General features: G+C 35.2%; 1 protein-coding gene across 4 annotated transcripts; it reads left to right on the forward strand.

Annotated features, from left to right (window-relative positions):
- The first annotated feature begins 43 nt into the window (after window positions 1–43).
- Window positions 44–26,554, forward strand: NUP37 (nucleoporin 37). 4 transcript variants are annotated; one of them, XM_026083930.1, is made up of 10 exons: window positions 44–121; window positions 1,479–1,597; window positions 3,521–3,645; window positions 4,632–4,704; window positions 10,955–11,049; window positions 22,385–22,475; window positions 24,233–24,414; window positions 24,948–24,998; window positions 25,384–25,477; window positions 26,200–26,554. In XM_026083930.1, the coding sequence occupies exons 2-10, from the start codon at window positions 1,535–1,537 to the stop codon at window positions 26,311–26,313; spliced, it is 888 nt and encodes a 295-aa protein (XP_025939715.1). In that variant the 5' UTR covers window positions 44–121; window positions 1,479–1,534; the 3' UTR covers window positions 26,314–26,554. The 4 variants fall into 4 exon arrangements, with proteins under 4 accessions (XP_025939715.1, XP_025939714.1, XP_025939717.1 ...); XM_026083929.1 differs by having other exon boundaries at window positions 1,479–1,690; window positions 26,200–26,553; XM_026083932.1 differs by lacking the exon at window positions 44–121 and adding an exon at window positions 2,926–2,961 and having other exon boundaries at window positions 1,534–1,597.
- Window positions 26,555–27,027: the final 473 nt, after the last annotated feature.

Below are 27,027 nucleotides of genomic sequence, written 5' to 3' on the forward strand. Positions count from 1 at the left end.
TGAGGGCGCGCGAGCCGTTGACCCGGAAGCAGAGGGCTGCCGGCACCGGGGGTGGGAGGTGTCGCCAGCGGTTGGCGGGAGAGGAGGTTGCGGTGCCGTTGGGCGCTGTGGGGCCGGAGAGGTGTGTGCGGGGCCTCGGCGCTTCGGCGAGCCGGGGGTGGCCGGCCCTGGGCGGGGGGCGGCTTGGGGTCTCCCCCGGCCCGGGAGCGGGGCTGGGGCGGGCGCGGCCCGGGCTCTCGGGCGGGAGCAGGTAGCGTCGTGGGACGCGCCTGGCAGCCTCGCTCGGTGTTGGCYGCTGGGCCCCGGCGAGGAGAGGAGAGGAGGGAGCAGCGGGCGGCTGGGGGGGCACCCACACGGCTCAGTTGCCGGAGCTGTGTTTCCTTAAGGAGCTAAGTTTGATAACATCGAGGAGACTTTGAATTAAACTGGTCTGGCGGTCTATGTTGGTGCGATATCTTAAAGGCAGAAAGCTGCAGCTGAGGTTAAAATTTGGTCTCAGGAGAAATACAGCTGTATAAATGACCTGGCTACAGTATCAGTATGGTGGCTTGTCGTCTTGCTGAATGACAAAAAGATTGCAACTACTAAGAGCTCTTTTGTGTCTTGGTGATGCCCGTGAAAAACCTGGGTGGTTCCCAAGCAAAAAAATCAGTCTTTCGTGCTGAGACCTTCAGACTGCTTACTCAGCAAAACCTGTCAGGGATCTCAAATATAAAGCTGTTTCTACACACTGTATAATTAAAGGTGTGGTTTCCCTAAAGGCTAGAACTAATGGAAGTCTGTCCTGGGGCTGGAAGGGATGATTCTGTGCTCAGTCGTGTATCTCGGCTCCTCTTGTACTAGCCCAGGAACCCAATTTGCTTGAAAACTGGTTGAATACATTATAGCAGTAAGTTGTAGACAGGCAGACTTTTCTTCTAGCTGATAACTAACTTTTTCTGTTAGAGAGGAAGTACAGAGGCTCTGTCTGCAGTTGGGTTGGTTTAAGTCATGAAACCATATTTTTAATGCTCTGCATCACAGTATTCTCATTTACAGTTGTGCAACTCTGATTAACTCTGCTTTTAATTAGACACATACTGTCCTTTAAAGGATGAACTACAGAATAGAGTTTGAAGGTAGTGATGCATCATTTGTTGTCCTTCAGTTGAAAACTGAGCAGTTCTATGTGTGACTTTTCTCGTCTGTGCAGTGACTTAATCTCCCAGTGCTTTGTTTTAGTGCTGATTGTCAATAATAGCAGAAAAATTGCCATTATTGCTTCTGAAGTCTGTAGAGACAGCTTTGAATGTATGTAAGTGGGTTAGTTAATCTCTTGATTGATGGAATTACCTGCTAAATCTAAATATACTGAGCTTAAATACGGCTTTTGTTCTTTTTAAATATGGTATTACAGGGAAATTTGATTTGTGCCACAAATACTTTTGTCTTTCTTTATGCAAATGTGTAATGCTTGCCTTTTCAAACTTTATATGTAGGTATATAGGTCTTCATCCTGTAAAAGACATCGATATCCTGATTTAGTCCACTGAAAATGAAGCAAGATTCAATTAGAAATGCTGCTTACACTGTGGATTGTGAAGATTATGTGCATGTGGTAAAATTCAATCCATTTGATAGTGGAGACACATGTTCCCTAATTGCATATGGTGGCAATAATTACGTAGTTGTTGGGACTTGCAGATTTCAGGTCAGTTTGTGTTATTGCTGAGATTTTTATTAGTTGCTTCCTGAAACTCTACTTTTCCAGCACATCTGGTGCACGAAGACCCAAGCTGCTTTCCTGTTTCCCCCCACTTCATTTTGCCAGGCAGTCTATTACCTTAATGAGCCTAGACTATTTGTTTTCTGAGAAAATATGTATTTTGTTTATATGTATTTTATACAAGTTGGTATAATTGAATAATGGACAGTACACTGTGAGATTACCATTCTGCTGGTATAAAGTTGTTTTTGAATAGATTGCAATGAAACAGTAGTATGCAATCCCATCTGTATTGTCTCTCGGAAATGTTAATGACTGCTACCTGGTAACTTAGGCAGACAGCTTTGAAATATATAGCTTAACATTGGCTGTTCATTGTGCAAACCATTCTTTTTTTGTCACCATCAGCTCCTTTTTTTGCACACTTAATATTATTCTCTGTATGTATGCTATTTAGTTTTAACTCTCTTCTAAGACTTTCAGCTTGCCTGAAAAACAGCAAAGATTATGACTGTTTTGAAGCTATAATTAAAATTGCTGTATCTTTTTTTTTTTTGTTTAAGGAAAGACTGTAGAAAGTAATTGCTTAGAATATATTTATCTTCCAGACTTGTTTTGCTTTTGTTTTCCTTTGGATCTCTAACAGATTGTTAGAAACCAAGATATGTTTTCTTACCTCATAATTTTTTTAGAAACATGTCATGGAAGTTTTTAAAATTAATACTGTGTACTGTATATTTTTATCCTGTATAAGATTTTTTTTTTAATGAGTTTTTTGTGACCTAGGTGCTTGAAAATCAATAGGAGAACATTCTTGTCTTTGGAATCTACTTCTAAGATTTTTTCTTTTTCTTGAACTCACTTCTCTATTGTACAATATTATTTTTGCACTTAAATATCTGACATAACAGTATAGCTGGTCTTTTATTGTTATTCCTCAAAGTGTTATGGTTAGAAATTTTCTGAAAGGTACCTAATGCTATACAAAAAACCCTGTGCTCTGTATTGCCCTCTGTCATGTTTTTGGTGTAGGTCTTGAAAGGGGACATAATCTAAAACTTTGACAACCACTGGTACAAGGTATTTTTTCTGTAGTTCTCATATCCTCTCTTTCCTTCCACATTTGGAGTTATTGTGTTTTGAAGGAATATAAGCTTTTTTTTTAGAGGTCACCTGCTTCACTGAGTCCCAACTCTTGTCTCTTCTTTACCACCATCCAGTGTGCTCACCTCTGGGGAGAATAGACAAGGCAGTAGGTATGGACAAATTAGATGTAGTTAGATGTGTTTCTAGTACTTGCTGTTTGAAAAATGTTGTTCTGGAAGGGACAGAATTATTCCATATTGCAAAGTGAACTTGGAGAGAGGACAGCCTAAATGACATGCTTGCTTTTGTTCTCATTGTTTCTTTCAATTGCAGTGTGTATTTTCTTATCACTCTGTTATCAATGGCTTTAATTATATCTAAGTAGGTATTACTTACCCAAAGAATGGGCTCAGTGTCTCTGTAGCTTGATTCTCTGACTTCTGTGCTCTGCATTGTACTGGGGCCTGAGACCAGCAATCATTTCATGTTGTTTGGTTGGGTTTTGGGGTGTTTTTTGTGTTTTAAGTATTTACATATTTTCAAGTAAATTCTTTCTTTATGTTCCAAGTTTTCACTGTGAAGGGGTTACAATCTTACAATCTCTCTCTCTTTTTTTTTTCCTTTTTTAAGTAAATCTAGCTTATAAGCCTTTCAATTTTTTATCAGTCTGAATTGTTAACAATCACAAAGGCACTGTTTTGGATGAGCTAACTTTAATATATCCTATAGGAGGAGGATGCTGAAGTGGAAGGGATGCAGTATAAGACACTAAGAACATTTCATCATGGAATCCGAGTTGATGCCATAGCATGGAGTCCAGAAACTAGACTTGATGCTTTACCTCCCCAGTTAAGGTATTTAAACTAGATGAGTACCATAAATCCTCATCTCCTATCTGTTTGCCCTAATTCCTTAATATTGAACTAAGTTTAAAGCTTTTGGGTGAAATCTAGCTCTGTAGAAATCACTGGCACAGTCTCTGATCACTTCACTAGAACAACGATTTCATTCTTAAGGTAATCCTTGTTTTGTGTCCTATCCCCTCGCCCCCCGCAATTGAACCAGTGGTAAATACTTTTTTTTTTTCCTCTCTCTGAATTCATTATTTTAATGGTGTTTAAAATATAGTTAGTCCTTCATATGTCTGTCAAGAACTTAGGAACTTTGCTGTGGATGAAACTAATGTAATGTCCTGTCCCTTATAAAGTGGCATGTAATGTTCTGTGTAGTACAGGCTGTGTTTAGGAGCAAGGCTGATGCAATTTGTGAGACCAGTTGAGGTGTAAGTCTAGAAAGGGGGCAAACTGTTAAATATGTGCTTAACAAGAATTCAAGTGTTCTCAATAGCTTGTAAGCATCATCAAAATTCTCATAGTTGTTTATTGTAGCAAGCTATATGTTTGTATAGTCTTTTGTTTAAAATATATTAAAAAATGGCTTATGGACTTATGTTTAGGAATCTTAAAACACTGATAATGAGGTGAAACTACCTCCAAGGTAAGTTTCAGTGGCAGTTATGAGACCTTTCAGTTAATTAATAGTTGGTTCAGATTTAGCTTTGTATTAAAAAAAAAAAAAAAAAAAGGCTTGTGTTTCCTTCCATTTAAAAAGCATTCTTGCCATTCATACATCCTGTGCTATAGATAAGCTCCAATTACAATTTTGAATGCTTGCTGCCAAACAATTAGATAAATCAAAAGATAAATTAGAAATTTTATCAAAATATTAATTTCCTCTTGAATGTCAGTTTTCATCTTTAACTTGGTGTGGAAGTCTGATAAAGAGGCTACCGTATCAGTGCTAGGTGACAAAAGAGCTTTTCTGTGTGCAATGGTTCTAGATTTTGTACTGCGGCTTCTGATAGGAAGTTAAGGCTATTTACTTCAGACCTGCAGGACAAGAATGAATATAAGGTAAGGTGATTTTAAACTACTTAAACAACTGTTGTTGTTGTTTATTCTTTTACTGTTTATGTTAAGCAACTAAGCTGATTTTAAATGTTTTTTCAGTCTTTAGTGGACTGTAATCTTTAACTGCCCATCTGTCCCATTTCAGCTAATATCCTGCATGAGATAGATCATGAAAGTGTTACAGATCCTATATCTGTCATCTCCAGGGAAGATCACTGTGTTGTATATACTTTTCTTTCTTTAAAAGTGGGAATAACATTAATAATCTGCTATACAGTCTTTTGATTTAAAAAGTATTTATGTAACAATTTAACCCAATTTTAGAAAAGCAAGTAGAGGCTTATGCATGGTCTAAAATATGCTCATAAATAGAATATTTTACAAGTGAATTTCAAGCACCATGATGGAAAAGGTTCTGTTGCATATGGAGACTGTAAAATTTCATGTACTCTTTTTAACAGCAAGGTTTGCTTATAGGAATCCTCTGTGAGGAAAAAATATTTAGTAAGTTATTTTTGTCAGCAGGGATCTGAAAAGTTGCAACAAAAATCTTTCATACAGTAGCAAATTTAAAGAAGGAATATTGAATTTAACTCGTAATTAAAGCCAGCTACAGAAAACGTGCCCATAGGCTGTCACTTGTTTATTTCTGAAACAGAAATAAAGTAAATGTCTAGTTGAAATACAGTTTTCTTTTCCTTTTCTTTCAGTATGGATGGTAGTGTTCTTAAACTAGTGATATAAATGATATCAGGTCTAGATACTACCTCCGTTCTATAAACTGAAGATTTGTTTTGTTTTGAAGCATCTACATCTTTTTAACCCCTACATCACTCTCATCAATGACTTGGACATGTACATATTCTTCAAAAATCTGCCTTTGAAACAATATCCTAGTCCAAGTACTAATATTAATTATATACTCATGCTAACCAGTTTGAATTTTTGTTGAGGTCTCAGCCAGGAACCAACAAGGATAGTTACTAATTAAAAAAAATAACTAAAAAAAAGTTGGGAGAGCTCCTTCTCGCTTAGTGCTTTGGGATATGATAGAGCCTCTGTCAGTGAGAGTTTTGTATGTAGTATAAAGGGGAAGAGAATTGACATTCCATTGTGTTTTGGTAATGTGTGTTAGTAAGACAATAATATCCATCATACAGAAAGTAAAGGAGCCACAGATGTCACTGTGCGGCCATACTAATAATGGAGTGAATACATAAAGCCATGGCCTAAAAAGTAAAGATGGATATAACTGGAAAATATAACATCTTTTCTTTAGAGAAAACACTTTCTTTGTTACTGCATATGTTTCCCCTACCCATTTCCTTCTTTCATGCTTGATCCATCACCTAGCTGGCTCTCGCCTGGCTTTGCCATCCAGGCGATGGGATAACTGACATAGTTGCAAACAACTTTGGCACTTCTAGCAAAATATTTCTGTAAGTTTTTAAAGTTGTTTGCTTGTGAATTTATGTTTAAATCACTCCTTACCAAAGTGATCTATTTATAGGTATTTATATAATATCTGCAAGTCTCTTTTGATACTGCAGACAACAGGTTTTGATATACAGTTGTGACTTAAAATATTTTAACTTTTTAAAATGTGTATCAAGAAACTTAATATTCCTGTTATGTCTATGGCAATTTGAGAAATTTATATAACTATCTGTAAGCTTACAGAAGAAAAAGAATGAATGGAGTCATTAATGAAAGTGCAAGGGGATGGTTGGATAATGAGTGGAAATAATGTGCAAGAACTTCATGGTACAGGCTCTAGCTGTCAAGTTCTTTCTTTTTTTTTTTTTTTTTKGGGGGGGGGGGTGGATTCACAAGGAACCTGACTGATTTTAGCAGACATTCTGTGAGCAGTCTCTTGACTTCAGTGGACCATGATGCCATGGATGAGTGTTGTTTTTCCCTATTTGCAATAAACATCAAAGCTGTTAATTATTTTTATGAGGTGTTAATTAATGATCAACAAATTCGAGTGATTTTGCATAAAACTGAAAGTGATAGCCATGACAGTTTATAGCTTCCATACCTCTTACTGACCTTCCCGCCCTCCCCAGTTATCTGGTCCATAGGAGAAGGTACTCTTCCGCACCTTTCAGAGCAGACTTCTCTTCATGGCTATACCAGCTTTCAGACTCTTGCACATCGGCGTGAGAAACAGCCCAAGGCTAGAAATTCCCAAGAAATCTGCCTCAATAGGAACTTGTTGCTTCCAGAGAAATAATTAGTATTAAAACTTCACACAAGCATACCTTCGATAATTCATGAGCTTAAGCTTTTAAAATACAAGTTCAAAGATGCAAGCTTATTCTGATGAAGAAATCTAGTAAGATGTTTATTATTAAATTAGAATTCAATTACAAACAACAGACACTTAAAATAATAATCATTTTGAATATACCTGATGAGACAGTTCTTTTCTAGTTTATTTTCAATATATGATCCAGAAGAGTAAACAGGGCAACTCAGCAGCACAGTCTACTGAATGCTGTTTTTTCATAATGGAATTTCTGTGATGGGTTACTATTTTCCCAGTTCTGGCAAGGTTTTCCTGACTTCTGGCCAGCACAAATGAAACTTGCATTTCTAATTCAGGGGAATTTATTATGCAGTAGCTTTGATTGGATACCTAGAAACAAGTCTGAAATGCTGCTTTCCCTTTAGGGTGACAATTATTTTTCATGTAAAAAGGTTCTTCAGCAAATAGATTCTTCCACCTTTAGGACTTCTTCCTGTATGAAACGCTATTACTTGCTTTTGCAATAGAAGTTTATAATTGTAAGTTCATTGCATAACACTTCAGAATATTTTTTTTATGATAGGGAGCATGTGTTGAATTGCTATATCATCTGCGGTCTCTGCACACATTGGACACAAGAATGTGGTATTTAGGCTGAGCAGCCCCAGCTTTATTTACTAGCAATTTAGGAGTTATTTTGCCCCAGAAGGAAACAAGCAATCACAGTATCTTAATTAATCAACTCCTGTTCATATGAATAAGCTACTGAAGTGTCTATTGAAGCAGAAAAAAGGATCATAGAGTTTGATTTTTGTCAACTGAAGATATAGAGGAGCAGTGCTTCTTCATTTTTGACACTAAGGAAGACTAAAGATCATTTGGTTCTTAGGCAATACTGAAAAGAAGTTTTGGCTATTAGCTTTGTTCATGCCAAGTCTATCACTGGACTTAGTCTATGAACTTCATTCAGAATGTACTGAGACTAAGGAAAGAGTAAAAATTCTTACTGTTAATGCATCAGGTTTAGTCTAATGTTAAAAATAATCAGAAAACAGCTAGAAAATATATACTTTTACCTAATAGTAAGGATCTCATTAGTGAAAGGGAAGAATGTGAACTAGTGTGTTTATATTGATGAAGATGATGGGGATTTTTGTTTGTTTTTTCAAAAAATGGGGAAAATAATTTCTCAGGGTAGTCATCTTAAATTTCTTAGAGCTGATGATTATTGTCCTGTATGCTTTTTGACAAGAAAAAAGTAACACCTAACTCGGGTCTAAAGTATTTGCAAATCTCAGATGTTCACAAATTCTCAATTAGCTGTATTCGAATTGATTTAATAAATAAGCTTGATATACTAGTTTCCTAGTAACATGCAATTGGAACCTCAAGAAAAACTGTTTCATAAACCTGGGCTTGAAATTCATGATGAACACACGGGAGACTCTGGTCCATTGTGTAGTGAATACTTTACACATGGGATTTTCAGAAGAGGTACAAAAATGTTCAAATACAACTGAAGGAGGTATGTGATTACAGTTAAAATGGAGTCTCCGAATGTTTTGTCTTTTATAGTAAACAATTAGTATGTTACTTCTGGAGGGATATACAGAGTAATCTTACTCTGGTTTCTCAGTGGAAAAACTGTCTTGATGTAATTATCATCAATGAACTTCAAGCATACTGAGTTTTTCATTACTTTGTCAACATTACTAATCCAAAATTCATGGGTTGGATCAAGCCCAGAACAACAAACACAAGGTAAAATATGACCAATAGATCTTCCTGAAATCTTTTCTTCTTTTTGAGGTTTTCATTTCATTTCATTTGAGGGAAATGTATTGTGACTTCTTTCTCCCTTTTCCTGCTTCAAATTTTGTTTAATAGAAAGCATATTTCATCAGAACTGTGGAAGTAAAATGAGGCAAGAATTTCAGAATGCTGAAAACTTTCAGAAGGCTTGCGTTTGTCTGAGTAATTTAGTATTGTTTAAGGATGGATTAGTTTTAGTATAATCCACTATGTTTTATTAAAATAGTAGCTATTGGAAAAAATTTCTCTGGCCGCTGAAAATGTTTCTCTAGTCAATTGACTAGGCTGTCATAAAATTTTTGGAGAAGGGACTTAACTATTGTGCATGAATTACAAATTAGTTTTGATCAGTTGTGTAGCTCTTTTGAGGAGCAAATATTCTTAGACAGCAGATAGCTTGTTTGCCTTTCAGAAAGCTGTGGAAATGGTGGGTTTCATTCCACCTTGTTTTTCTCTGCAACCTCTCCATGTCATGCTATTATCCAGATGATGTTTTTCGTTTCTTTTTCTGGTACCTTGCTGGTAAAACAAGAGCAGCCATACCTTGAGACTTAATCTGTGGGGCTGAAGGGGATAGAACAGTAGCAGATATAACAGTTACACATGCATATTTGGTTTTCTATCATAAAGTCCATACATGTTGTTAATGAGAAAAAACATGTATAGATCCTCAGATTCAACAACTGATATCTTAACTAGATACAAATTTTCTGATGTGACCAGAGATGATTTAATCTTACCTAGACTTCACATGAACAAATTTTGAAGTATTTCAAACTTTGACAAGACCCTAAATGAGAAGAGTTTTGCGTGCTTACTTAATGCTGAATGTGTATAAGTTCTATAACTCGGTTTTAGTATTTTAAGTTATTTTAAGCCTTTAAAGATTACTGATATCTGGAGATAAATATAAAGCACTGACATGGAATTGATACTAAAAATACATCTTGCTATTTTGGGCAAGATAGCTGAAAAGTCTTAAATATATATTTTAAAAAAATTATCCAACTTTTAATTTTGACTAAAAAACTGTGGGATTTGTATTTATTCAGGAAAGCTATGCTGTTAAGTTGGTTTTCATTATGGATAAATTTCAGTATTTTGAAACAAAAAATATCATCATTAATGAATTTCAATCCAGAACAGTAATGTTCACTTTGAGGTGACTCCGTGTTTACTGATACAACTGTAAAGGTTTGCTTTTGACTGGCCATTCGCATGTATAGTCACACTATGGGTGCTTATATCCTATTATTTGAGAATGGATTATCTTAATTTCCCAGTAAGAAAAGTGTTCGCTGTACTTCATTTTCCATCATCTTCAGCACAAGAGCATATAAAGCAGAGAGCACAAAGCACAGTGTCTGTTCCTCTCAAATCCTTAATAGAAATTGTGCTTGATTACTGAAGAGAAGCATGTTGTATGGCTTACTTGTTGTTTACCTACTGTTGCTTTCTCAGTTTTCATTTTTTTAAAGCCTTTAGCATGCATCATCCTCTGTGTTTCCTCTCCTTTCATTGAGACTTTTTTCACTGCTTTTTCTAAAGGCAGCCTTTCAGTCCTTTGCTATCTTTAATGAACATTTCTTAAGCAATGTGTGTGCTGACTGCTTGGGGAAAAGGCATATACCAGACAAGTGACTGGTTTATTGCTCCCTCAGGAAAAAACACTCCTGTGGCTTGCAGTAATTCCCAGTAAGAACATACATCAAGACTATCATTCAGAGATAAGAGTTACTAATCAGTAATCAGAGTTCTTTAGAACTGCGTAGACCACGTGCACATTCACTTCCTGCCCATTCTCCTGTTTCTTTCTGTGATTTATCATCTACCTTCAAAATTCAATGGCTGAAAGGAAGACAGAACAGCTCTGGTGCCATCCACTTATCTCTGTCAAGCAAGAACATCAGTCTAAGCTCTATGGTAATTACAAGGAATAGCAGGTCTGTTCACCTACAGTATGAATGTTCCCATGAATTAGGCCTCTTAAAGAACGTCAGTTACTGATAAATAACGTGTTTGGCTTTTTTTTTTTTTTCCCCCTCACTTGTAAAATGATAGCTTCATTTTACTCTCATACATCTTTCCTTTAGTGGGTCTATTAAATACATTGCAGACTGTTGGAACAGTCAGCTCTGTTACTTTTATCTTAATGTTACAATTTTTTTATTTCTTTTTTCTGGTTGATAGGCATTTGATGGCCACTCAGATTACATTAATGATCTGGTGTTTGCTCCCAAAGAAGGTCAGGAAGTTGCAAGTGTGAGTGATGATCATACCTGCAGGTATGTATTTTGTTCAAAATATCACTGAAATAGTGCTGTGGGTTTTTTATGTTCTCTTCTGTCTTGGAATTACATACAATATCATTTCCCCCTGATTGGGACAGAAATAAGAGGCCCAAGAATAGGAGACGCAGGACACAGCTCAGCACTGTGGACTGTACAGACTTTCCATTCTGTAATCAGATGAGTCAAGTTTAAAACCAGTATACCCATGTGAACTTGTTAGCTTACCCAAATTTATTAGCCTTGCTAGTAGATTACATAGCCTAAGGACAGTACCATACTAATACAATGGTGTACTGGTAGTTCGTAATACTGTATAATTTTGGTTGTTCCAAAGCAACATATTTAAGTTCTGTTTGCAACTGAAAGTAAAGGGGAAACATGGTTAAATACTTTGAAAAACACTGATTAAGGTTTTGTAGGACAGGAGGTTGTTTTTTCTTGTCAAAAGGTTCCACCATACTCTTCTCGTAGTGCATATGAATCCACAGAGCTGCTATTCTTCATCCCTCCAATGCAGCTCACCGTTGGGGAGAGCAGGGGAGCTGCTGTGCAGTGTTAGCAAGTCATTGTAATAGTGGTAAGAGACTTTTGAAAAAGCGTCATCTTTGACTTTTCTTTGGGATAGCTTGGCTCAATTAAGGAACTGTTTTAGTTTTTCTGCGATTATATGGGTTATCTATTTGCTCTTTGAAGTTACCAGCTTATAAATTCCTATATAAATAAACAGGTAATGCTTAGAAAAAAAAACTTCATTGTTTTTTAGATGAGCTTAAAAAAAAAAAAGGAAAAGCTCTTCTGTTTGAAGCAAACTTCTACCTGCCAAGAGAGAAGGGAATAGCTTAGAGATGGTTATTCTGTGTATGAGATTTTCTAAAAGGAAGATCATCAGCTGGTATAAATCAGTGTAGTGGCTTTAGCTGAGTTACTTTATCTTAAATGAATTGAAAATCTGAAAGGCCTGTGGATTTTTTTTTTTTTTTTTAAATACTCCTAGGGAACTCAGAAATATTACTTTGACAAGTAGGCAAACTTTCTATAGCTGTCCTGTCTCTCTTCCCAACAAAATCATTAGGAATGAGTAATAGAAATGTATGATTTATTCCAAGTTCATTCTGATTTATTTCCTATCCTTGATTTTTTTCATTAAATCTAAATTAATACTGTATGTTTCTTTAGCAAAGAGCTGTTTGAATGTTTTTTTAATGAAATGCTCAGTGTTCCTGGGATGAAAGAGATCTGTTTTAAAGCAATAGTCTACTTGATACTAAATTAAAAGGAAATAAAAATGATACAATTAATGTATGCTATCAAGATTTGAACTTAGTAATTTTGAGTAACTTTGAAAGACATTTTATGCAGTAAACCATGAAGTCTTTGGTTAAAAGACATGGGAAATAAGTAGGATTTTTTTTGGCTACTTGAGTTCTTATTTTTTCCATTCATGCATGTGGAGCATGAAGACTTTTTTTATTGAATTTAAAGGTTACACTTTCAAAGGTAATGGAAAATGCATTCCCTGGGACTTACCAAAATCATTCCTTACTGTGTAATTTGCTTCAGCAGTAACGTAAGAAGAGGAATAATTTTTCTGTCTGTACTGAATTTCTGTCCTGAATTTTTTTTTCCTCAGACTACATCATCTGTTAATTCCTTTGGAATGAAGTACTTGAACAATTAGTACAGGAACACACATTTTTCAGTATTTGCATATTGCTCTGTTAGAGTTTCATTTTTAGGTCTTAGTAATGACATAGTTAATGTTTCAGCATACAGATATCGCAGAATATACACAAACTTCCTTAGATCTTTCCTGGCTTTCACTCAGCAGTAAGGTTCCTTTAGATATCTCCACTAACCTTACATAACATCTCAGACATGGGTTTGGTTGTTTCTTGGATGGAAGACAGTCAGTGCAAGTTGGATACTGCATGAAGAGACCATGGTAATATATTCAAAGATGTTTTTCCATTTAAAATGTTACTATGGAGTTCAGCAATTCTTGCTGTTTCTTGCATGTAGTCTTTGTAGATCTAGTTGGTCTTGCAACACCAGACTCTTCTTCCCAGCTGCAAAGTAGAACTGAACTAAAAAAACCCTTTTGTATAAGAATAATTACAGTAGCCATCTGTGTTAGGTAGCTGAAATAGATGTGCTATGTATATTCATAGACAAGAGGAGAGGTGTTCGTGTATAACTCCTGTGATTCTCTACTCCTAGAATCTTAAAATTGATAAACTTAGAAATACTGTTTGTCTGAAAGAAGGCACCTTTAGAAGATGCGTAAAACCCATCATCTTGCAGTTATTCACAATTATATTTATATTAAAGATCAAAATTCCTCTAGCTAAAACTGTATTTGCAAAGTCAATTGAAAAATTCAAATTCTGTGTCTTAAATATTGTATCTTACTTTCTTAATTTTGTCCCAAGGATGGCTGTATTCCAAGATGGATGAAGCTGTTCATAAGCATATAGTTAATACATCTTTGGCAGGATACTGTCCATTCAAAATTTGCTTTTTTTTATACTAGAATATAAAGTAAACTGATGTTGATGGATAGCTGCCTATATTTCACTTTTTTATGCATTTCATAATTGCTTTAATCTTTCATAAAAATTGTAAAGAAAATTTTTAAAGTTTGATTGCAAAATTTAAAGAAGGTAAAAACTACTGTTAAATTATTAGTTTAACAGAATTTTAGTGATGTCATGCATGTACAAGATAGAGTACAATTTCAATACATATAAATAAAACTAAACATCTTGTGTTGTGCATAAAGAATTCAGATCTGGGATATTTATACATTTCTGCTGAGAGCCAGATGTGGTCATAGCAGTAAACAAAAGTAAACTTGCTCTTGAATCTAAATCTAATTGTTTTGTTTCAAATTGACTTGTTTTTTCATGATATAGCTCTTAATTTTTTTATTTGTTTCAGTTGCACATAAATACTTTATAGATTTTTTGAAACTGAAGTCATTTGCTTGTCTGCTTCCTGGTATATTAAGAGCATGTTTAATGAATAGGAAAAGATCTTTTACAGTAGCTTAAAGGAATATTTCATTTAATTTCTTAATGTTGTTGCAGCATTATACACGTCTTTGAATGTTTGCCTTAAGTGTAGGAACACACACAAACCACTTTGCTAATGAGAACTATATTTGCAACTCCCTGTGCGCCACTCTTTCTTTTTTTTAAAAAAAAATTGTTATTGGCTCTCTTCATTATGATTTGGAAGCACAATATAGGAGGCTGCAGGGATTCAGAAGTACAAATCATTTTGTTCTGATACTTAATAAAGCCTCTGCAAAAAGAACATAGAAAATGTTTGGAAAACAGCATGAGCTTAACAGACCACCCCTCGGCTGTTAGTAGTTCTTGCCACTATCTAATGTTTCTTGAATTATTTCCGGCTAAATACCCTGTTAAAAATCACTACTTTCCCACTCGTGCTAAAAATTAAGCTCTGGCTGCTAAGATGCTGGCTGTCCTGACCAGACTGCTGAGATGGGACTTGAACCTGATTGATGCTACCTCATACCCCATCCTCATATTGAACTAAAATTTTTTTACTGTCAGTGTCAGGCCCTTAACAGCGGCAGCATGTGACTCTGTCATGGTCTTCAAGTCATCAAGTGCTGGATTGGCTTCTGTGTTGTTTTTTTTTTTTTGTTTTGTTTTGTTTTTGTTTTTTTCGTTTTTTTTTTAGGATTCACCTCTGTTTTTATTATTATTAATTTTTATTTTTTGAACTACAACATCTTGCTCTCACTTTCTCTCCTTTTTGTGTAACAAAAGAATACACAGTTGGCACATTTGCTGCTTCATCTGAATGTAGTCACTATTTGACTCCTTTGAGTTCAGTTAACGACTGTTCAGTTACTTATGCCGTGGCTCGTGAAGCTTCATTTTAAAAAAAGGACTTTGAATTTATTTATCAGTCACTGACAAGTTCAGTCTTCTATGTTTCACGTATCACAAATGCCTGTCCATCAAAAGGTTAGATTTTTCTCCCTGGACAGAGTTGATATCCCTGGAAATTAAAATTAGAGCCCCAAAATTTACTGCAGTGTGTTTTGTCTTTTTCGTAGGGATTTTTTGTGTTATTTTTGTCTTGGTTATTTTGCTTACAACTTTTTTTTTTTTTTTTTTAGACAATATGAATAAAAGAAAATGGTGACTCTGTTCTTTTTTTTTTTTTTTTTTTAATCTAGTGCTAGCATATGTTGCTTTTGGATGTTACCTTGATAGTTCAATGAATGTTTCAGTCTTTGGCTGTGTAGACAAGTTGCCATTCTTGTTTATTGCTGCCTCCAAAATTCTATTTTATTAGTATCTTTCCCTTCTTAGGGATTTTTGCCAAGATTTCCACCACCACCCCCCCAAAAAAAACCCTGTATCTTATTTCATGTTATTTTATCTTTAATCTGATTGTTGTGATATAATTCCCCAGTGTCTCTTCATGTAAGAAATGTCATACAAAAATATTTATCCTTTCTAAGGAATGCTGATAAACATTTATCAAGCTAGCTATGCATTGTAATTGATTAAAGTAAAGGAGGGCTTTGGATTATTTTTAGAATCCAGTCTTTGACTTTGCATGCTTTGTGTATGCATCCTTGTATGTCCCCTGAATGCAGTCTTATACAGATTCTGTTATACTCTATTGTCACTAGGCAAGTATTAACCGGTCTCCTGCTACGGTATCCAGTAAACCTTAAAAAAAGAAATAAAAAAATCACTTCCTGCATCAAATGTTTGGATTGTTATTTCGGTCTGGTCTTAAGTGTGGATGAAAAGGACTTTAATTAGGAAGTCTTCAAAATATTCAAAGAAATTTGTGAAACAGTAGCTGTTTCCTGTGCGGCACAAACTGAAACACAGGCAGTTCCATCTTAATATGAGGAAAAACTTCTTCACTGTGAGGGTGACAGAGGACTGGAACAGGTTGCCCAGAGAGGTTGTGGAGTCTCCTTCTCTGGAGATATTCAAAACCTGCCTGGACGCGATCCTGTGCAATGTGCTCTAGGTGACCCTGCTTGAGCAGGGGGGTTGGACTAGGTGATCTCCAGAGGTCCCTTCCAACCTCAACCATTCTGTGATTCTGTGACACATTATGACTTATGTTGATGATCATGCAATCCTAGAAATTAGTCTAGCCTATAAATTGAAATCATTTCATTAGATTTGTGTGGCAGTTACCTTATATTTTAGAAGCCCACTGGTGGAATTGGAGTTGACTTAGTAATGGTCATCTCAGAAACATTTAGCTTTAGGTCTACATTAGAAACAGCAAGCTGACAGATACCTCAAGCAGCTATTTTTTTCCTTGGTTGAAAGGCTACAACTGAAGTTTTACATTGCATTTTTTACATTTTGTGTAAATGTTTTACATTTACATGTTGCAAAAAAAACCCAAAAAAACAAAAAACTGTTTAGTCACTGGCTTTGTTTCAGATAACTTTAAGGATATTTCAGTGGTAGTAGTATTCATGTATCTCATTCATTTCTGAGTTGCGCCTGTCCCTGCAGTGCATATTAATGACAAACAGCTGAAACGCTTGAGATAATACACATGTAATTTCCTTACCTCTCCCACTTCTACTATCGTGGCAGGTGATAATCACAATCGCAACCCACAGTTTTAGTGAAAAACAGATTGTTACTTGAATATCAAAGTAGGTATCATAAGACGCAAGAGGGAAGATACATGGGTTTTAATGTCAAAAGTTTCTAATGACTACTTCTTTAACATTGACATTTCTTTTGGCCACCAAAAGAAAATGGTGAACATGGGTCAGCTTTCTGAAAGAAGAGTATTTACACATCTCCTATAAGGAGAAGGCTTTTATTTTAATGGTTCAAAAGTATGTGAAGGCAATACCACACAGGCACAAATTTAGAAGCCTATATGCTGAGTCTGGAGCTGGTTTAAGGTAGGTGTGTCTAGTGGGCTAGCGCTAGGCAGCTCAGATAAATTTCCTCTTTTTCTCCAGGTAACTGTTCTTGTGACACCTCTTTTGCAAAGTGCACTAATAGGGAGTTCTGATGCCTGAGTCTGCTCTAGATTCTGCAGTGGGGAACTGTTAGCAGGGAAGCGCGCTCTGATTTATGTATACTTAAATTCTTTATTTTAGTCAGTAAAAGAAAATAAACGGCTAGTAATTACAGTTTATTTTATCTTTAGCATTACATCTCTCTCTCTGTATGAACACTTACAATCTCTTTCCACAGACTGTTTATTAAATAGCCCTGTATATTTACAGTAGGAAAGCAAACAGACTTCAGAAAAGTCCTTCCCTAGGCAGCCTTGTATGTTGTTTCATTAGTTCTTCACAACCTACTCCCATGCTTAAAGAAAACCCTTGTAGAATCCAGGCACTTGCCCTTTTTCCTGAAGGTCACAAAAGTATTCTTAGTGTTAACAGTAGGGTAAAAGGTTTGGATTTTTTTTCTTCTTTAATTCAGTGCACTGCCTTTTTTGGGGAAGTTCACCAGAATATATAGCAGTGTTCATCTCTACAAAACTGAGTTTTTTAAAAACATATATTTTTTGAATCAGTTTTCCCATTACCAAAAAAATAGAGAACAAACTGCAGGAATATGATAGTGTAAACTGAAACAATATAGAACTTTTCATACAAATGCAGTTATTCCATTGGAATTTCTTTCCTCTTGCAAAAGGCAGTCTGGGATTTTTGCAAACCTGAATGGCTAGCACCTGTGCTCAGATGTAATGCAGAACACCATGGACATCTTATACGTTGCCGTTATCATTACTTGGGCGTCAGTCCATTAACTAGGAGGGGAAAGTGCTGCTTTCTGCCACCCTTTGGCGGGACCAAAATTTTTTTTTGGATATATTTCATCCATGTACCTAGCAGCCTAATTTTGATTGGCTTAGAAAATTTGAGAAGAGTATGCTCTAAAGTGATACTGCTGAAAGCTACTTGCTGTATCATTGATTTATCATTAATAACAATCTTCTCTTTATACCTTAACAAGTAAAACAACTCTTTTCTTATTAATTCTTTTGTTGAGCTGTATACACTTGTTATTATCTGTCCTTTTGCAAGTAATCACCTTGTAGCTGTTCTGGAGCACTGCCTTTGAGTAAAACCAAGATGTTGCAGAATTTGTCTCATTCTTCCTCACTCCCTTTCATCTGAGTTATCACTTGGCTTTTTAATTATGTTGTCACTCCTGCTCTCTTCCTGAGGAGCACTGGTGCAACTTGCAAGCTGGATTTCTACAGTTCCACTTCATCCCGCTGTTCTTTCACGTCCCACCCCATATCCTCTTCAGATCTTTGGTAACCACCTCCATATGGACTTGGCAGAAGATCTGAGACATGATCAGTGTTGGTTGTATTCTCCACGGTATTAACCAATCTCTGCATTTCTATTTTCATTTTGTGAGCTCTTCCTCTCCTTGATCCTTGTGCTCAATGAGGGATGAATTTGTTCTTTATCATGTGATCGCTGTAACTGGACTCTTCCTTCTCCTTAGTCCTTTAAGCTTTTCAGGGGAGATAGGACTTTTTCATGGTTGATTTTTTGCTTTCCTCCTAATTCTCTGCAGTCATGCAATCTGATATGTAGAAAAGCACGTGTTCATGCCTTCTTACCTTGTCTTGTATTGCTTTGGCTAAAAATATCTTCACTATAATTGTTTTGTATGTTCATCTGCAATGTTTGAAGGTGCATGAACACAACATCTCTCAAATAACTTTGTTAATCTTCCTTTCTCCATGTCTGGTGGAGATACAAGGAAATTTCACAATGGAATAGTTAAGTCAGATATTATAAGAAAGCTTGTTGGACATTTTTAAGAATAGGTCAGACAGTAATTGTGAGTAATGGCTTAAGTATAGTTGTTCCTGCTTTGTGGTAGGGAATTGTATTAGTCAAGGTTTCTTCTAGTTCACAACTCTGCTCCACCTTCCCCCCCACCCCCCCTTAAGGAGTGTTGCAAATCTTATGCTGAAAGAATTCTTTTTTTCACTTCTGACTTATGGGGATTTGAGAAGTCTCTGAAGGTTACAATATGTTTTTGTTCTTATATTGTTCCCGATTATGATTTTTTTTTTTTTGTTAGAATAATTCAGTATTCAGAAAGTTAGAATATAAAATAAGGGTAATCTCTGCTGTCACAAGACAGATTTTCAGATAGTCTAATGAATACTTTGCCAACTCTAATAGAAGTCATTGTGTGAAAAAATCACTGTACATGTGCAGCATGTCATCATCCATATTTATGCAGCCTACATAAAATGTAGTTGTTCCAATGTAATTAGAATATTTCTGTACTTTGAGATAACTGTAGTTGTCATTTATTTGTTAATCATAGGATGCAAATAATGAAATATTGATACATTTCTTCAATGGCATTTGCACGTGTCCGTAATTTTGTATTAGTTTAAAGGTTGAGTACTGCAGCATCTAATTTCTCATTCCTTAGTTATCTAGAAATTAATGAATTCACTGAGCAGATTACTTATTATTTCTGAGGTTTTCATTATTCAAACTTTGACCTTTATTTGAACTTTGGTTATTCAGACTTTATTTCTTAAAATTTATTGTGGCAGCTTTTTTAAGCCCAATAACAACTCTGTACAACAACTTTTGGGAGGAGGAGGGGGAGAGGAAAGAGTGTGACACTGTGCAGGGTGACAAAAAATTAAGGAAATTGGAGAAAAGTGGACTTTAGTTTGCTTTGGTATAAAATCATAATCATGTTAGTAGAGCTTCGTAAGCGTGCATGTTCTGCAATATTGGAGTAGGAAAATAGAAGGATAAGAAAAAAGGAGAATGGGAGACAAGGAGCTCAAACTTAATAGATTGATTTACATAAAAGGAATGTGGAGAAAATGGGAGATTTTATTTTTCAACATCTGCAACTGAATTGGTTAAGATTTCTGAGTAATTGAGTAACTGAAATCCAGTTTGGCTAAAATTTTGGTTTTTGCACATTTGTTACTTGTGTTAGTCACAGTAATACTAAAAAAGAGTTAATTGAATACGTATGTAACTATAAACTGCCATAATAACATGGACTTCATGCATTCAGTCAAGGATCTATTTTGATATATATTGCCTGTTTATTTGCAAAACTAATTGATGTTATGTCAATATGATGTTATATCAATAAAGGAAGTAAGAAAATACAAAAGAGCGGTATTTATACCTTTTTTTTCCTCTCCTATAGGGTTCATTACTAACAATCTTACCATTCTGGCAAAATAAGAGATACAAACTTGGAATTTTATAAACAACAAAGTTAGGGAGAAAGCATGCATTTCTGTCTTAACACCTAATAACCTCCTTCACTTCAGGGAAGGAAACATGATGGCATGCTCCCTTGGTCAGAATGATTCACCGTCTTCTATTATATCGTAATTTTCTCCCTGCACTGTAAATACACATGGAAAGTGTTGATTTGACTTGGACAAATCTACAAGGCAAAATTTCTGGCAGTAGAAGAAAGTATTGTATGTTTCTAAATTACCTAATCAAATAGATATTTCATTTTTTAAACACTTGTCAGTTTTTTGTTTTGCTTCTTTTTTAATAGGGACACAGATCCTTCAAGATTAGAGACCCTGTGAGTTCTACAGGGAAAACAAATATTTGATCTGTTGTGGTTTGGCATAAGAAAATAACATTGTTCATTAAATATTTTTACTTTATTCGGGCATATTTTGTCTAGACTTGTGATTTATTATTTAAGAGTTTTTTGAAATCTCTTTAATATAAAGCTGTAAGCACCCTGGTGAGATATAAACTGGAAAAGTCTGTAGGAAGTCAGCAAAAATGCTCTAGAATAAACAATAATAGTGTGTAGCCCCTCAACTAACTCTAAAAATGAAGAGGAACATTATACTTAAATTTGGCCATTTCTAAGGCTTTGCATGTCTGTGAGGGAGGACAGATATATATATTTCTGTATGAACATGTATATACATACTATACAGACTTGCAGTTGGGGTTGCTGTTCACAACTGTGATATCCTTGTCCTACAACTGAGCTACTGATTTTGTAGGAAGAGAGGCCACTGAAGAGTGGCTGAGATGTAAAATAGCCTCAGTCGTGTTTTTGTTGTATCTTATAAACTGAGCAGGTTCGTTGCTCATTAACACTCCTGTGGAATGCATCCAGAGAAAACTCACTCATCGTCATACCTAGTGCTGGTGATTCAGCATACTCCTCCCTGTCAATCAGTGTTTACCCAACACTGTTGATTTATTTTATTTATTATTTATTTTTAACTGCCTGATATGTACAGTAGGTGCTTCTAAAGGAAAAGGTTAAACCGAAACATGTGATTTATTTGTTGAAAGCTTGCCAAGGCTTTTTGTGGTCTAGTGTACCTTTGCCACAGATCCTTTTGTTTATCTTAGCTTCATTTTTAGTATCTTATGTTTCCATTACTCAATCTTATCTTTCCAGGAAAAAATGGAAATTCATGTATTTAGACCATGCACTAAAGCATTTTGCTTGTCTGTTATTCTTTTCATGGTAATGTAGATGATTTAAGTTGCTTGGTACTTCACTCTAGTTTGCTTATATCAGCCAGACAAATACTGATCTTCCTGCTTTGTGTTGTCTCACTGTTGTTCGTGGTGTAGCGCGAAGGCTGCAATATTGAGTTAGGAATAAAGTGAGCAGGTATCATCTAGGTTTCATGTCTAGACATCTAACTGGTTGAATTATTTGGATGTTACCCATTCAAACAGAGGTTTTGCCTAGTTTATCGATTTTTAAAATATTATCTTTAATAACATAAACATTTAATTTTGTATGGTATAGTAAGTTGCTGTCATGAAAGTTGTATTTATTATAAAATTTATTATTATAATTTATATTTAACATAATACATTGAAATTCTCTTTGTTCTCTTACAGCAAATGTTAAATAAATTAATACCTGTCAGTCACTTTATTGCCCTAGCAGACTACTCATAAGTACGTGGCTGTAATATCATACTAAATATGAGCTTTAATAATGGGATAACTAGGCAATCAAACCAAAGAAATATTAAACATAGAGAAGAAATACATAATTAGGATTTAACCACATGCATCTCCTGACTTCTGAAGATAATGTTTCTAGTTCTGTGCGTGGTACAGAGGAAGACATCAGCATCCACTGCTTTCATTGACTTTATTCTGAAGTATTAAGCATCTGCAAATTTCATTCTAGGTGTTTTGTTAGTCTGTTTCTTCTTGAAGTGATAAAACATAAATACCACTTTGTTAAAACTGTGAATTTATTGGAGCACTGAAAGTTAATGTATTTGTAGTCAAATACTTTACCTTTTTTTGCTTTAGGGTCTGGGATTTGGAAGGAAATGAGAAGGCCCATTTTGTTTTACGTTCTCCTGGAATGAGTGTTTGCTGGCATCCTGAGGAGGCTTTTAAGGTTGAGCTTTGCAGCTTTTTTCCTTTAAAACAACACGAGGATGTACTTCTCTAAACTGACTCTTTGATGTGATAGTAAGATTGAAGTTTGAGGAACCAGTGTACCTTGTAGCTGCACATTGGTTGGATCTGCTAATGTGAAGTCACTGTAAATGAATTCCCATTTACTCCCATTCTCCTCATCTTACCCTCAATCCCTCACTCCTCCCTTCAAAAATATTCCTTCTTGATTCATGTATCAGTTGTTGATAACTGATCTACTGATTGCGTATTAATTTACAGTTACCAGAGAAAAGTTCAAGTTTTTCTCAGTCTTGATAATAAGGTTCACCAATAACATAAGCTCCTCTAAAGCAAACCAAGTTTTCAAAAGTATCTGTTTTGAAGTTAGCAAGGGATTTTGTTTTGCTCTTGCTTGAAATATGAGAAATATATGCTGAAAAATGAAAAGAAATCAATAGACTGTGATTTTATATTTGTCTGCTGTCCTGGGAAGAATTAATCAGCTGATATATATCAAAGTACTTAGCTTTGTTAATGGTCTAGCCCTTGCAGTCTTGGATTTATTCCTTCTGTTGTACCAATCAATAACTGCCTTAAGCAGCTACAGAAACCACAAATTACCACAAAAACACCCATTTTAACATAGAAAAGCAGTCAAAAAAGTATGAAAATATTTGGTAGCAACAGGGAAGAAGGATCAGTATTCTTATCACACTTGCCACCAATATCCAGTCTTCACTAAGAAAACTGTTGATTCAGGTGGCATCAAATTGAATGTGTTTGCTACTGGGCGACTTAGTTAACACAGTGAACTTACTAGATCAGCCCTAAACTTAACCGCAAAATCTTGAAATATTATACAGATCTACACATATTAGCTTGTCTTTTCCTTGACCCTTATCAGACAGCAGTCACAGTTTTCTTTTAAAGGAAGTCCCCTTCAGAAAGCTAAAGCAATGAGCCTGTAAAGTTGTACTAAAGGTTATTGCAGGTCGAAATGCTTTACTGCACCATGTCCATTAGAATGAAAAGCAGAATGTTTCTGTGACAGCTTTCTTTTTTGAAACAAACTTGGATGTTATTTGGGAGGGTATTTGTTTTGATGCTTCTTTGCCTTCCTTAAGTATTCTTAATGGCCTTCTGAGAGCATCATTAAGAAAAGCTCTTTCATCATTTAATCAGGAAGCTCTTTCTACAAACTACTTGAATATATTATATGGTTGACCCAAAAGATGCTATACAAAATCACTAAGCGTGAATCCAGAGTCTACAGTTACACTGATCAGTATTGTTGTTTTCTTGTACAGCACTCTCTGTCTGTCAGTTCTTTGTACTTGGAAGAGGAGCTTCTTATTTTTAAAAGCATAACCTTTTTTTTATGATTCTGAAAGTACAGTATATCTGTGGTTGAGAACTGGGGTTTCCGGGTGCCAAAATTATATACAAAGATATACTGAAGATGTATATATTGAGATAAAATCATGTAATTATCATATATACTAATTATGTAACAAGTATAGATTAAAATGTTTATATATATATATGTACACACACACATATATATAATTGGAAGGGCATTCAGGAGAATATTTTCTGGTACAATGTGAAAAATTATACTCATTTTAAGTCCAAATATTAATACTTGCTTGCAGATATACTAGGTTTGCTATTAGAGTAGAAAAGCTATTAAGATTCAGTACATGCTAAGAAGTTTACAAAGTTTTATGAGAATGCACTTCTTAATTTCTCTTACAGCTGATGGTAGCAGAGAAGAATGGAACAATCCGATTCTATGACCTGATAACCCAGCAGGCCATTCTGTCTCTGGAGTGTGAACAAACGCCACTGATGTCAGCAGACTGGTGTTTAAAGAATACTCTTAAAATTGGAGCAGTTGCTGGAAGTGATTGGCTAATCTGGGACGTCGCTCGCTCCAGGTATTAGAATAACCAGGAGAGATTTCTCTATTCTCTCCTTAAGTAGTACATGAGGAGATGTGGCCACTTTGTTAATCGCTTAAGTGATAGTGCACTATGTATTGCATCACCTACTCAGTAAATAAATGAAAACTCATCAGGATTTATGAAATCAATACAGACCATTCACTGACATTCCTCATGTTTCATGTTTATTTCTACCAATACACATCTGTAAAAAAAAGTGGTGTTTCTTTTTGTCTTTTTGAGACAGCATCTCTACCGTTTGCATATCACTGTAAGTTTTGTGCATCTGTCTAATTTCATTTTAACTTCTAAATCATACACACAATTACTGAGCCATAAGAAACAGAAAAACTACTTCAGTTTTCCTACACCTAATTGAGAGGTTAGCCACAGGAATGCTCAAGTTTTCTCTCAGCGTTTTCATGAGCAATTTGCCCCTTCACTGTTTAAATGATATGCCTTTGGTACTTACAGTATAAACTATGGTTGTATGCAGAACAGTTTTTTACCCAAAACATCTGTTTTAGTTATCCACAGGATAAGAGACCTGTCCATGTGGATCGAGCCAGATTATTCAGGTATAAGTGTTGCCTCTATTTTGTATTTTCTCTCTATATAAATATACCTATATGCATTTAGTTGTGAATTTAGGGACCCGGTTCTGTCTCATTTGAATCATTTTTAGGGGGACCCAGTCTATAAGCTTAGTGAAACTTGTGGATGACCAACATTCAGAATGTATGAATAATATTTGCATGAATTTATTCTGTTTCAACAATGTGTATATGGGACTGAGGGTGGTGCATGGTTTAAAACGAGCCATTTCTCTATATTTAATTATCTGGTGTCAGTGGAATATCTGGTGACTTCACACAGATAACGACAAGGGAGAGAACTCAGGTTTGTGTGTGCTTCTGTTAGTCTAATGGTGATATTTGAAAGACACATTTATTTTATTCCTAGGTGGTCCCGAGTGAATGAAAATCTGTTTGCAACCACTGGATATCCAGGAAAGACAACTACTCAACTACTGGTTCATCATTTAGGACATCCCCAGGTAAATTTTTGAATTCAGCTATTTGGATGTAGTTGCATCTGTTCACTTTAAATCAAGCTGGTAAATAGTTACAAGGTACAATTAAAAACTAGGCAAAGCCATCCAGAAATGCTGCTTGGTTTATTTGTGTTGTTTTCTCATCTGTGCTGATGGGAAAAAAAAAGCACACTGCATTTAACCTGTTATTTAACGCATTTTTTTGGTATTTCTAATTCTGAAGAGGCTAAATTAGCTGTTCATGTATTTTTCAGGTTTGAACTAAGTATATTTTAAATTTTTAATGAAACTATATCCAGAGACAATGCATGTGAAGCATAGAAAATGTTTTATTTTTGCTAAAGTAAGCATGCATTTGTAAAAGTCACAGTAAAAATATTATCTCCAAAAATGCTAGTTGTGAGTAAACATAACAGGAAGTAATTTCATTTAAAAAGATTTCTAAGTTTGAAAGTATGCATTTGAAATAATGATAATTGAAATAATTTTTTTATTATGGAATATTTTGGTGTATCTCATTTAATATGTAGCAAGTAGCTGCTGGAACTAGGTAGCAGATAATCAGATTTTTCAGCTTGGATTCCTGTTGTATTTTAACTATATTTGTGAAGGAGTATTAAATCTATTGGGTTTATTTGTTTATGCAATTTGGTATATGTGGTATAGTAATCATTTATATGGTATATTTTATTTATATTTCTTTGTCTGCCTATCTTCTTTTTAAGCCCATTCTTATTGGCACTGCAGCTGTAGGATCTGGTTTGACATGGCACAGAACTCTTCCATTATGTGCAGTTGGAGGAGATCATAAAATTTTCTTTTGGGTGACTGAAATGTAAAATAAACATTTGTTTTGATTATTAAATTTCACACCATAATATTCTTTCTGTAGTAAAACATAAAGGAATTTACTTTGTACTGATATTTATTCACTAAGAGAATAAAAGAACAAAAAGTACAAAAGCTTTTATGTTTGATTTTAGGTTGCAAATATAACAGTTTTCATAAAAACAAATATCATGCACCTGATCCTTGCTTATTTTTCCTTCAAATAAAATGTACAAGGCTCTTTTTAACTTTGTACTTGGCATGAGATGAATTTTTAAGAGAGGTTTTGGTGTTGTTTGGTGTGGGGGGGGTGGTTTTGTTTGTTTTTAAGAAATTATGTATCTGGCCATCTGAGTTGTGTCTCCGCTAAAGCTCAGTTAACACAGTATAAATACTTTGCAATTGTCCATATAGTACCTACAGCAAGCACACCTGCCTTTGCCAAACTTTCCTAGCCACCACCATCTTATAAAAAAGAAATGCAGTAATCTTCTATCATAAAATGTTGTCTGTGAGTCTATTTGCTGAATTAAAATAGTTATCACTAAAAGTGAAGTAGCTAATGGTGTTAGTAATCAGAATCGTAATTTTAAGCAGTGTTATTTCTCTTGAGATGCCAGAGGGCCTCACTTCAAGTATACCAAACAGCCTGTGGGTTTTCTGTTTACAGCACTTTTGTTTCCAGCCTTTTACAGGGAAATTCAAAAATGGTCAGCTTTCTGGAA

The sequence above is a fragment of the Apteryx rowi genome, unplaced genomic scaffold, assembly GCF_003343035.1.
Source record: "Apteryx rowi isolate R43461 unplaced genomic scaffold, aptRow1 scaffold_62, whole genome shotgun sequence".
In the NCBI taxonomy this organism is placed as follows: Eukaryota; Metazoa; Chordata; class Aves; order Apterygiformes; family Apterygidae; genus Apteryx; species Apteryx rowi.

Bases quoted from the DNA above. Each gene is read 5' to 3' on its own strand.
- NUP37 (XM_026083929.1), top strand. From the start codon at position 1,535: ATGAAGCAAGATTCAATTAGAAATGCTGCTTACACTGTGGATTGTGAA. The intron at 24,999-25,383 runs GTATAAGTGTTG...TTTTATTCCTAG, and splicing joins GATCGAGCCAGATTATTCAG to GTGGTCCCGAGTGAATGAAA. The intron at 25,478-26,199 runs GTAAATTTTTGA...CTTCTTTTTAAG, and splicing joins ATCATTTAGGACATCCCCAG to CCCATTCTTATTGGCACTGC.